At 33.4% G+C, this 14,088-nt stretch overlaps 1 protein-coding gene across 1 annotated transcript in view; it reads left to right on the top strand.

The window, feature by feature from the left end:
• The window catches only part of MYO9A (myosin IXA), a 285,639-nt gene that overhangs the window by 173,435 nt on the left and 98,116 nt on the right, over positions 1 to 14,088 (top strand). The window contains 2 exon segments of the mRNA XM_079123120.1: positions 648 to 687; positions 10,982 to 11,104. Of these exon segments, the coding sequence (XP_078979246.1) occupies positions 648 to 687; positions 10,982 to 11,104 (163 nt within the window).

Here is a 14,088-nt window from a genome sequence, read left to right as displayed (position 1 = left end):
ATACAGGTCTTGCTCTACTCCAGAAATGAATAGTAACTCATTTAATTCTCACAACAGCTCTTAAGAGGTAGGTGGTGTTATCCTGATTTAACATTATAACATAATGAAACCAAGGCTTATAGAAATTAATTATACCTTAATAGGTGGCATTGGACTTTATTCTCTTTCAAAAGCCTCAGAAATGTGAAATGTAAAATAAGATATAAGTATGACACTGAAGTTTTGAATAAGAAAAAGAACAATTTTTAATTTCTAAAAATGTGAGATCATTTTGCTGAAAAATGTTTTTTGAAAGATTTATGAAATTTAGGCATTTCATTTAAAATCTTGAAATGACAGAAATCTTTTGTAGGTATAGAAAAGCATATGCCCTACTTACCCAAGGAAATGAAACTATAGTTTAGAGTATACCATATTGCATTCATCAGGCTTAAATCCGTTTATATACCTATTTTTCAAAGCAGGTATCTCCTTCCCCCCTTTTCCTTTCTTACCCTTCTTAAAAGCACCTGCTTCACTGAACTGGGTAATATTTTCATATAGAGGTTCTATAGTCTTAGGAATGGGTAATACATTGCTTGAGCAGAGACCTTGAAATCATTCACCTCTACAGTAGTTTTTTTCTAACAAGTACCTTATCTCTGTAGGAGAAACAAAAACTTCAAATCCAAGCCTGCTCTTCCGAAGGTGAGTTTTGTGAAAAAATGTTTTTATTTTTTTAGTGCCCTTTTACATACTGTTTTTTATTACTCATGAAAGCAACCATTATGAATCAAAGATAAGGACTACCTTATTTCTAGATAGGGATTGTGTGCACTTAACTGAATCCAGTTTAGAAATAACACTGGCTTTTATGAAATGGCCAACCCTAAAGGTTCAGGTATTGTTTTAGGCAGTTGTTACTATGAGCAAAATACCTGACAAGAACAACTTAAGGAGGAAACATTAATTTTAGGCTCATGATTTCAGAGGTTTATTGTTGGCTACTCCATTATTCTAGGCCTTAGGTGAGGTAGCACATCATGGTGGAAGGGTGTGATAGAAGAAGGCTGCTCGGTTTATGACAACCAGGAAGCAGAGAAAGAAAGTAAGGAGCCAGGAACAAGATTTAATCCTCAAGGGCATTCTCCTAGTGACCTACTTCCTCTACCCTCCCTTCACCTGCCTAAAATACCACCTGGTAATCCATTCAGATTACGAATCCATCAAATGAATCAATCCACAGATGACTCTTATAATCTAATCATTCATCTCTGAACATTCCTGCATTGTCTAACAGTAATTTTGTGGGGGGTGGGGGGAGGATACCTCATATCTAAACTGCAGCAGGCCTATAATTATTTGTGATCAATACTACTTTCTAATTGTTTTTAAAGCTCTTGAACATAAGTGTAAATTTTCATTTAGTAATTGCTGCTTTACATAAGATCTGTTCATTTCTTCTTTAGCCCTATGATCAAATTCTGAATTTAAAGAAATTGCTAGTTAGTGCTAATACAATCCTCATGATTGATTAAAAGGAGTTAGCCAGGTTTTTCTGTAAGGAGTTTGATAGTCTTTGTGGGCCTGTGGTCTGTGTTGTAACTACTTAGCTCCACTCTTGTGGCACAAATGCAGTTATAAATAGTTAACTGAATGACTATGTAAGCCTACATCCCAATTAAACTTTATGGACACTGAAATTTGATTTTCATATAATTTTCACATGTCCCAAAGTATTATTATTTTTTATTTTGTTGAAGAAATTTTAAAAAAAATTTTTTTTGTAGTTGTAGATGGACAGAGTGTGCCTTTATTTTATTTATTTATTTTTAGGTGGTGCCAAGGATCGAACCCAGTGCCTCACATGTGCTAGGCAAGTGCTCTACCACTGAGCTATAGCTGCAGCCCTTATTTTTAATTTTTTAGCCACATAAACTATATAAAAAAAGTGGGCAGAATTTGGCACAAGGGCTGTAATTTACCTACCCAGGTCTATATATTATTCATGCAACCATGGCATTTCAAAATTGTTTATTCAGTTTATTAAAGGAAGAAAAAATCTTAGTGTTTTCTTTTCTTATACCCTCCCAAAGAAGGACTCTTGTCACCTGTGACTTTGTTAGTGAATTTAATTAAAAAATTTTAAAGAACTGTTATTTATTCTCCTATGAGTCTCTAGTTCTAGAAATAAGAAAATGAATCTGTTGTATTTCTTCTACATCAGTTGCCCTTTTCCTCACAGAAAATATAATGTATTACTGATCAAATTCTGGTAATGATAAATATTGACTTATTTTTAAAAAATTTTTTCCCAGTCTCCCTGAGACTTTTTTTTTTTTTTTTTTTTAATTTACTCTGATTCATTGTACACAAATGGGGCACAACTGTAGTTTCTCTGGTTATATGATAAATGTTGTTTTAAAGCACAGAAAACTTACTTGAGTGGTCTATAATTGTTTTCTTATTTGGAAAAGATATTATATAAAGAAAAAGAAAGGGACTACTGTTATCACACATATTTATATGTTCATTTGTCTTTTTTCCTCCACTGTTTCTTTAGTATTTTAGTATTTGGGTACCACCTGTGTGCATAGCTATTTGCACTGTTCTTTACATTCTCTTCAAGTAGATAGCATTAAACTTTATATCATAGCCAATATGAATATGTTCTGTTTTAAAAAACATTACTTTTAAAGGCATTACTTTAAAAAGTATGGATGCTAGAGAAGGAATCAGAAGGGATGACATCTAGGTTGGGTTTTGTAAAGTATATGAAACTTCTCCAGGATCCTTGTCATTAGGGAGCCCTTTCATTAAAACCTTTGGCATGAGTCAACAGTTAACATTTAGTTTTTACATATGCATCTATGGTGGCATACACATGTTCCCTTTGGATAATAAGTTAATTTAATAAGTTAGTTTACTGCAGGAAATTGACCCCTTGAAATGAGGAGATAACGTTTGTGATCTCAAGTTTATCCTACATGATGACTTATAGCTTTGTAATGATAGTACTTCATTTTTCTCTCTTAGAATCTATTTCTTCTCATAACTTGAAAGTGTCACTTCTATTAAATCTTCTTACAGGTTCTATTTTTTGAGTTATATTCTTTCAACTAAAATAAAGTAGAATTTATTTCTACTTTGATAACCTGCTTGTTACTTATAGTTCATTCTCTAAGTGCTGTTAATGTTATGGTTTGGATGTGAGGTGTCCCCCAAAAGTGCTACGTGAGACAATGCAGGAAGGTTCAGAAGAGAAATGATTGGGTTGTAAGAGTCTTAACCCGATCAGTGAGTTAATCCCTAATGGGATTAATTGAAGTGGTAGGGTGTGGCAGGAGGAGATTGGAATTGGAATGTAACCCTGTGGTATATATTTTGTATCTGGAGAGTGGAGTCTCCCTCTCTGTTTCCTGATGGTGTGAACTGCTTCTCTCTGCCACACTTTTCTGCTGTGACATTTAGCCTCACCTCGAGCTGGCCTTCTATGGACTAAGACTTCTGAAACTGTGAGCCCTCAAATAAACCTTTCTTCCTCTATAATTGTGCTAGTCAGATCATTTAGTCACAGCAGCAAAAAAAACTAAAACACTCCCCTTGTAAATTTTTATAGTTATTCAGGCTCAAAACAATTTTATTGTCCGTTTTAGTACTGTTTAACATCATCAGAAATATCTTAGTCTATTCAGGCTACTATAACAAAATACCATACTGGTTAATTTATAAGCAAAAAATTTATTGCTGACAATGGGCTAGAAAGTTCAAGATCAAAGGGCTATAAGATTTGGTGTCTAATGATGACCTGTTCTTCATGAATGGCACCCTAACATGGTGGAAGGGGTGAATAAGTTCCCTTGGAACTCTTTTATAGGAGCACTAATTTTGTTCATGAGAGTGGAGACTTCATGACTTAATCACCTTCAAAAATCCCACCTCTTCATTTCATCACATTGTGAATTAGGTTTTAATATATAAATTTTGGAGCTGTCAGACATTCAGACCACAGCAGGCAATATCTTATTAGTCTTTACCTGTATAAGAACATTACACAGAATAATAAATAATTGTTGAAAACTATGTTCTGATGAGTTAATTTTAATGAACTAAGCAGTGACAATGGAATTGAGAAAGGAATAAAGTAGATAATTGACGGAAGCTCTAAGAATGGATTTAATTTTCTTTTTCTCTTTAGATCTATGACCCTTTCTCTTTTATCACTTTCATAAATTTAGTAACACTTGAGTTAAATTACTCTTTAATATCCTTGAAGTCTATACTTGTATGAAGTGTATCTCCAGCATTTAGAATGATAGCTGTCCTGTAGTAATCACTGTTAATTCATTTAAACTAATATTTTTGAATACCTAAGTACCAGACTCTATAAATTGAGAGTACAGAGTGTTTGGGACAATACAGTGAGAGACCTTGCTCACTCTAAGCTTTTGTTCTGGAGAAGAAAAAGATAATATACAAATAAATAAATGGAAAGATAAATTAGATAGTTTGATATTATTTGCAGTGAGGAAAGTGAAATGACCTAGTTGACAGAGGTAGGCAACTGTTTTGGTACTTAAGCAAAAACATCTGAGAAAATTATATTTAAGCTATAAGCAGAAAGCCAGGTAAAACTAAGCCTCGTGAATGGTCTGGCTATAGAGCACTTCAAGCAAATGAGAAAGTTGGAAAGACTCCAAGGCAGGAATTAATGTGCTTTAAAAAAATATTTTTACAAAAAACTCCTTAACATTAAAGATATTGTTTTAGTTATTTTATTTTCTATAGTCTACATGTGTTTTTTCACACAGTGACACTTAGCAATTAATTATGCTATATAATTAAGTATTTTAGCAATTATAACTTTAAATATAGATTTTTTAGATAGTAAAAGTGAACATTTATTTCTAAGGTCATTTTTTTCTCCACCCACCCCAAGTAGTATCTTTTCTCTCTCTTTTTTTTGATTGCTAGGCAAAGGACCGAGTTACGTCTACAGCCCCTTCAATAGTATTTTAAATTTCCAGGGAATCATTTTAGGCTTTCAGTACTGACTTTTTTTTTTTTTTTTAAAGTATTTTAGCTGTAGATGGACCCAATACCTTTATTTTATTTTACTCACTTTTATGTGGCGCTGAGGGTTGAACCCAGTGCCTTACACGTGCCAGGCAAGCGCTCTACCACTGAGCAACAACCCCAGCCCCCTGATTTGTTTCTAGTTAAGGATAACCTGTATATTCTTCTAGTTGAATCCTTTTTTTTCTTTCTTTTTTTTTTTTTTTAGTTTAATTTGACCAGTACATAAAATTTGTGGAATACAGTGAATTTGCTTGTGAGAATTAAAGATGCTAATAATGTTAAAATCCTCCAAAGTTTATCACATATGCCATTTTACACATATATTGTTACTTTATATGACATTTTTAATTTTGGCGGGACTAGGGATTGAACTCATGCTTTAGTGTGCTACCACTAAGCTAACATTCCCAGCCCTTTACGTGACATTTTTTTTTTAAGTGTTCGTCATGTTTGCAAATGTTTTTTCATGTTAGTAAATACAGGTTTATATCTTTATGAGATTATATGAAGAAGCATACTTTATTTAAAGCCTGTGTCTTTTTCATAATTTTTCACTATGTTTTGAAGTACATTGCCTTAGAAATCTTATTTGTTAATCTTTTTGGGATAAATACCCAGAAGTGAACTTGCTTACCAGGAAGGTTTTACTAATTAATATTCTCAATAATTGTGCCTGTATATGTCCATTTCTACCACATTGTCATGAACACTGACTTTTGTTAGTCCTTACTCTGCCAGTTTGATTTGTTCAAAATCTCTTTTAAAATAAAACATTTATTTGAATACAAGTGAGATTGAATAATTGTGTTACTTGCCATTTTTACTTTGTTTGAGAATTGTCTGTTCAGATCTTCTCATTTTTCTTGTGTTATGTATGTTTGTAAACATTTTTAAAGCTCTTTATATATAGATAATAATTCTTTGACACTTGTTGGGAATAATGTTAATTCAAGTTTAAAATGTGTGCTTTTTTGCTATTTGAGAGTTTCTATGTTTTGATGTTTATATTGTCAAAATTAGTATTTTTCAATTTGTCATTTTTAATTCAATCTTGTGATTTTCATAATATAAGGTCTTCACTATTTTTTAAGTGACATTGTATTTTTCCTTTTACATTTAAGTAGATACATTTTTCCATTTATAAACCACACTACTGTAAATATGTTACGGTTTTTAAAATATGATTTGCTAAAATACCCAAATGCTTCTTTTAGTATCCTATTTAATATAGATTTAATTGCTTCATATGTAACGTCTATTTTTCTGATTATACTATAGGTTAGCTCATTGGGATAATGGTCAGATAAAGGACTGTGTGTCTGTCTGTCTCTTTCTCTCTCTCATGGCTTTGGGGTTTTATTTAGTTTATTGTCACAATGAGACATGATTCAATTGGTAACAGTAATCACTATAGATATTTTAAGTAGAAAGGGACTTAATTCATATATTTAATATGTTACAAAATCATTATAAATCTTAAAATTTCAGAGTATAAAAACAACATTCCAAAGCTGTGATCATAAAACTTAGATCAGAAACCTGCCAGTACAGCTGTTGCTTCTAGACACATACCCCGATGGGATTTGGAAGAAACTATTAACTGTTTGTTCCAGGGATAAACTGTGATTATTTACAGTAATTGTAGTGACAATACAGATGACCTCTAGCTTCTGAACACTCACAAAATTAGTGTCTAGAGGCTGGGACTACAGAAAACTAAAGTACCTTTACGTGCCTTTTTTGCCAGCAGAAACAGATTTAATGGCCAGAGCCTATGCTTCAGTTGTACCTTCCCAGTCTCACATGTGGATATTTGATTGACAATCTTAAATCATATCCAGAACTCCAGATGCCGTAGAGTCTGGGGATTTTTGGTGTTTAATTTTTAGTTTCTTAACTTCTGGAGGAAGGAAGGAGGAGATGGAATGGATTTTTATATTTTCCAATTTTATCACAGTCATGAGGTAGGATAAATGATTGTTTTAATGGGAAATTAAGAAAACTGGCTGAACGTCAAACTAACGCTTCTCAATTCCAGAAATCAAATAGACCACAACACAATAATACTAGGCGATTTTAACACACCTCTCTCATCACTTGATAGATCTTCCAAACAAAAATTGAATAAAGAAACCATAGATCTCAATATCAACCATTTAGACTTAACGGACATATATAGAATATACCATCCAACAAAGAACGAATACACTTTCTTCTCAGCAGCACATGGATCCTTCTCTAAAATAGACCATATTTTATGCCACAAAGCTACTATTAGCAAATACAAGAAGATATACTACCTTGTATTCTATCAGATCATAATTGATTGAATTTAGAAATAAATGACAGAATAAAAAACAGAAACCTCTCCAATACCTGGAGATTAAATAATACACTATTATATGATGAATGGATAACAGAAGACATCAGGAGGGAAATAAAAAAATTCTTAGAAGTAAACAAGAACAAAGACACATCATATCAAAATCTCTGGGACACTATGAAAGCAGTACTTAGAGGAAGATTTATTTCATGGAGTGCATTCAACAAAAGAAGTAGAAATCAACAAGTAAACGACTTAACACTATAGCTCAAAGCCCTAGAAAAAGAAGAGCCAACCAACACCACAAGTAGTAGAAGACAGGAAATAGTTAAAATCAGAGCCGAAATCAACAAAATTGAAACAAAAGAAACAATCGGAAAAATTAACAAAATAAATAGTTGGTTCTTTGAAAAAATAAACAAAATTGATAAACCCTTAGCCACACTAACAAAGAGGAGAGAGAAAACTCAAATACTAAAATTCATAATGAAAAAGGAAATATCATGACAGACACTATCAAAATACAAAACATAATTAGAAGCTATTTTGAGAATCTGTACTCCAACAAAACAGAAACCTCGAAGACATCAAGTTTCTAGAGACATATGAATCACCTAAACTGAACGAGGAGGATATACACAACTTAAATAAATCAATTTCAAGCAATGAAATAGAAGAGGTCATCAAAAGCCTACCAACAAAGAAAAGTCCAGGACCAGATGGGTTCTCAGCCGAGTTCTACAAAACCTTTAAAGAAGAGCTCATTCCAATACTTCTCAAAGTATTCCATGAAATAGAAGAGGAGGGAACCCTCCCAAACTCATTCTATGAAGCCAATATCACCCTGATACCTAAACCAGACAGAGACACATCGAGGAAAGAAAATTTCAGACCAATATTCTTAATGAACATTGACGCAAAAATTCTCAACAAAATTTTAGCAAATCATATACAAAAATATATTAAAAAGATAGTGCACCACGATCTGGGGTTTATCCCAGGGATGCAGGGTTGGGTCAACATCCGGAAATCAATAAATGTCATTCACCATATCAACAGACTTAACGTTAAGAATCACATGATTATTTCAATAGATGCAGAAAAAGCATTCGATAAAATACAGCATCCCTTCATGCTCAAAACCCTAGAAAAAACTGGGGTAGTGGGAACATTCCTTAACATTGTAAAGGCCATCTACGCTAAGCCCATGGCCAATATCATTCTAAATGGTGAAAAACTGAAAGCATTCCCCCTAAAAACTGGAACAAGGCAGGGATGCCCTCTTTCACCATTTCTATTCAACATCATCCTTGAAACTCTAGCCAGAGCAATTAGACAAACCAAAGAAATTAAAGGGATATGAATAGGAAAAGAAGAACTCAAACTATCCCTGTTCGCTGATGACATGATTATATATTTAGAGGAACACGGAAATTCCACCAGAAAACTTTTAGAACTCATAAGTGAATTCAGTAAAGTAGCAGATTACAAGATCAATGCTCATAAATCCAATGCATTTTTATACATAAGTGATGAATCTTCAGAAAGAGAAATTAGGAAAACTACCCCAATTCATTATAGCACCGAAAAAAATAAAATACTTGGGAATCAATCTCACAAAAGAGGTGAAAGACCTCCACAATGAGAACTACAGAACAGAATACTAAAGAAAGAAATTAAAATAGTAGAAGATGGAAAGATCTCCCATGTTCTTTGATAGGCAGAATCAATATTGTTAAAATGGCCATACTACCAAAGTGCTATACAGATTCAATGCAATTCCAATTAAAATCCCAATGATGTACCTTACAGAAATAGAGCAAGCAATTATGAAATTCATCTGGAAGAATAAGAAACCCAGAATAGCTAAAGCAATCCTTAGCAGAAAGAGCGAAGGAGGGGGTATCGCAATACCAGATCTTCAACTCTACTACAAAGCAATAGTAACAAAAATGGCATGGTATTGGTACCAAAATAGACAGGTAGATCAATGGTACAGAATAGAGGACATGGACACAAACCCAAATAAATGTAATTTTCTCATACTAGACAAAGGTGCCAAAAATATGCAGTGGAGAAAAGATAGCCTTTTCAACAAATGGTGCTGGGAAAACTGGAAATCCATATGCAGCAGAATGAAATTAAACCCCTATCTCTCACCCTGCACAAAACTCAACTCAAAATGGATCAAGGACCTCGGAATCCGACCAGAGACCCTTCATCTTATAGAAGAAAAAGTAGGTCCAAATCTTCAACATGTCGGCTTAGGATCAGACGTCCTTAACAGGACTTCCATAGCACAAGAAATAAAAGCAAGAATTAACAACTGGGATAGACTCAAATTAAAAAGCTTTCTCTCAACAAAGGAAACTATCAGTAATGTGAAGAGAGAGCCTACAGAGTGGGAGAAAATCCTTGCCACTCATACTTCAGATAGAGTGCTAATTTTCCAGAATGTATAAAGAACTCAAAAAAACTCTACACCAAGAATACAAATAATCCAATCAACAAATGGGCTAAGGAAATGAACAGACACTTCACAGAAGAAAATGTACAAGCAATCAACAGATATATGAAAAAATGTTCAACATCTCTAGTAATAAGAGAAATGCAAATCAAAACTATCCAATGATTCCGTCTCACCCCAATTAGAATGGTGATTATCAAGAACACAAGCAACAATAGGTGTTGGCGAGGATGTGGGGAAAAAGGTACACTCATACATTGCTGGTGGGACTGCAAATTAGTGCAGCCACTCTGGAAAGCAGTGTGGAGATTCCTCAGAAAGCTTGGAATGGAACCACCATTTGAGCCAGCTATCCCACTCCTTGGCCTATACCCAAAGGACTTAAAATGAGCATACTACAGAGATAAAGCCACATCAGTGTTCATTGCTGCTCAATTCACCATATCCAGATTGTGGAACCAACCTAGATGTCCTTCAATTGATGAATGGATAAAGAAACTGTGGCATATATATACAATGGAATATTTCTCCACCATGAAGAATAATAAAATTATGGCATTTGCTGGCAAATGGATGAAATTGGAGAATATCATGCTAAGTGAGAGAAGCCAATCTCAAAAAACCAAAGGACGAATGATCTCACTGATGAGCGGATGATGCCACATAATGGGGGGTGGGAGGGGTTAGGGTTAGGGTTAGGTTAGGTTTGGGGTTAGAGTTAGGGAGGGTGGCAAGAATGGAGGAAGGAAGGACTGTGTAGAGGGAAAAGAGGGGTGGGAGGGGTAGGGGGGAAGGGAAAAAATAACAGAATGAATCAAACAACATTACCCTATGTAAATTTATGATTACACAAATGGTATGCCTTTACTCCATGTACAGAGAAACAACATGTATCCCATTTGTTTACAATTAAAAAAAAAAAAAACTGTCCTGAATTAAAAGACTACTTGTTGAAACTGAAGATCACTTTCTACTAAATCATCAGATATTGAGCAGTATGAGTTATATGAATAAACCTTGTGAAATGGCAAAAAAAATTTAAAAAAAAGAAAAAAAAACTGGCTGAGCATTTGTTTTTCTTATTCTTAGATTAATTGATGTGAAGAATTTATTTTTTTTCCCATTTGTTTCAGCACTTGCTGGAGGTAAAATCTTTGAAGCATCTAACAAGATTGACCCTACAGGATCGCATTACTAAATCTCTTCTTCATTTGCACAAGAAGAAGAAGCCTCCCAGCATCAGTGCCCAGTTTCAGGTCAGGTTATTTCCTATTTTACTTATCTCTAATAAGAATCTGTTTCTTTGAGGTTGTCATTGAGAGGTCAAAGTGATCTTCAAGATACTTGAATATTATATGATTCATGAAATTAAAAAGCAATATATTAAAGGTCATTTTGGAAAAAAGTACTAGAAATGGAAAAAAAAGTCAGTTGCCTTTTGGTGTTTCCTCCATGTCTCTGTATAGTAAATTTCCTAACGAATAATTATTTTAAATGTAAAGAAAAAGCAAGCAAAAAATTGGTATTATAAAAAAAATTGCCTTAAAATCCTACTACCCAGATATAGTCATTGTTAGTATAGTGATACATGTTTTTTTCTACTTAAACCTCATGCTCCCACCGTCAGTATTAAAGTAAATGGGATTATAGGATTTTTTGTGTGTGTTTATTTTAGTTTGTGTACATAGAAATTGTTCCCTCCCCCTTTTTTTTGGCATGTTAAGTAAATATATTAAATTAACCAAGTAATTTCCAGAGTAATGGGCTTCAAAATACTTTTCTAATGATCTCTTCTTTTTTTCTCAAATCATCTCTAACCTTTTATTCAGGTAATAGATATTTATGCATATCAGCTAAAAATCAGGAAGTGCTTTGCATGATTTCATTCTGTCCTCTTACTTATATCATAGCAGTGTTCACTATTAGTAGGTATTTCCTTATCTGTGATAATTATATTTCTATATGGTAATGCTTTTTTAAAGAGAGGATGTTTGAATATAAATCTTCTATGTACATATCATTGTATGTGTTGTCTGATTTATAAACAAAGTCCTTCAATGGTGGGTTGGAAGGGTATTTTATTTTAGATAATTCTGTCCATAGTCCTGTAGATAAATTTGAATCTGTGAAGGTTATTTGATCACATGCTTTCCTTATATATAGAAAAAGAGAATAAGACCAAGGATCCAAATAACTTACTATATGCCAGTAAACTTAAATAAAAAGCAATGGTTATAATGAAACATCTACAAGAATTTTGAAAAATCCTTAATTAATCCTATGGGTTGTCATTTAGTTGTGAAGTAAAAACAGATCAGAGATGTTACTTGAGCACGCCTTGGTGCTGTTCACACATTCTAGAGTCTAGCTGTTCTTTTTGTAGATTTAGAAAGGCAAAGATGAATGGGTTATAGCACCCCTCCCCCCAAAATGTCAAGTGGTAAACACTGGTGTGTAAGACAGTATTAGAATTTATTAATGTACAACATAAATAGGAACATAATCAGACTTGATGCAGTTGTTAGGTCATTAGCACATTTCTCCCTGATTAGCATATCAACATGGGAAGCCACAGTTTGATCTAAAGGCAGTAGTTTTGGTAAGGGGACATTAATGTCATGATTGTACAGTGTAGAATCATTGCACTGCTAAGCATCCATTGTTATGTTTTCTTTTATAGGTGCCTTGGATATACATATCATTCTATATATATATATTTATATATATTTATTTATTTATTTATTTTAGTTGTAGGTGACACAATACCTTTATTTTATTTTTATGTGGTGCTGAGGATTGAACCCAGGGCCTCTTGCTTGCTAGGCAAGCACTCTACCACTGAGCCATAACCCAGCCCCAATAAATGTCATTCTTAAACCAAAGAGCAACAGTAAAAAAACTAATGATACTTAAATGTTATCATGTCCTTTATCCTCCCTCTCCCATTTCAGGAATTTCAAATATTCTCAACTTACATTCATTTGTATTTAATTTTTGCCAAAGGATCATACTTCTAAAGTAATACATTGTCAAATTATTGCAAAAGTAGTCAATTTTTGATTATTTAGAAAATATAGATAAGTAAAACCAAATGAAAATCCTCTATCATTCAGAGATAATGACCAGTGTACTTTATATTTCAGGCTGTTCACTAAATATTTACACATATTCTTTTATCTGATTTACACATATGCATTATCCCAACAATAGGTGAGATAAATACTATTGTTCTTACCATACAGGTGAAGTAAGTAAAAAGGTGGATAGTACCCATGTGTCTTTGACTTCATATGCCTCATGTGAATGTTTATTTCCTCAAAATGAAATTTTATAACTTGGGAAGGCTTAATGATAAATAAATTGGTCTTCTGCTGTAAAAACCAGAAGACTGGAGATATGAATCAAATGTTTTCAAATACTAGATAATAAGCATTGCAGGATTGTGAGTTTTTCAAAAAGGAAAATAAGTGAAGAAAACCTCAGATGAATGCCTAAAGGTAGTTTCTAAAGCTCAGAAATAACCCAAACGAATAAATGTTAGTGGTCTTGCTAACATAGAGGTAGATGTAACTAGAATTTGTGAGGCAGTGTAGTGGAAAGAGAAAGCTCTATGGAAAGAAAGCCACACATCTTCTAAGGTTGTCTCCTTGAATCTATGGCTAATTGCTGATCTATGCATATTGTAGGTTAAAACTTACAGAGACCCAGGAAAGAATCACCAGAATCTTGTAGACCTAGCATTTATACAAAACTAGAGGAATAGTTATGTTCCCATCAACCAGAATAGAATGACTTATTGGTATTGGTTCACTTTAGTATTGAGACTGAAATGAAATAGTCTTAGTTTGAAGACTGTCTACTTTCAAAAAGCTTAAAAGCAAGTCTTTTTTCTTTGGTCTCTCTCTCTTTTTTTTTTTTTTTTCTCCTTTATGGTACTGGGAGTTGAACCGAGGGCCTTGCACATGCTAGGCTAGTACTTTACTACTGAGCTATATGTACCCTAGTCCTTCTTTAAATTTTATTTTGATGCAGAGTCTCCCAGTCATCCAGGTTGATATCAAACCTGAAATCCTCCTGCCTCAGTCTCCAGAATAACTAGGAATATAGGCATGCACCATCATGCCTGCCTAAAAACTAGTCTTGGAAGAATCAAACTCATCCTAAATAGCTTAATTGCATGCCAGGAAAAATGTTTGTCACTTTAAAAAAAACAACAAAATTCAACATTGTAAATACAATT

The sequence above is a fragment of the Sciurus vulgaris genome (genome assembly GCF_902686455.1).
Source record: "Sciurus vulgaris genome assembly, chromosome: 2".
Taxonomy (NCBI): domain Eukaryota; kingdom Metazoa; phylum Chordata; class Mammalia; order Rodentia; family Sciuridae; genus Sciurus; species Sciurus vulgaris.
The sequence above is the reverse complement of the archived record's forward strand: the minus strand, read 5'-3'. Positions and strand labels throughout refer to the sequence as shown.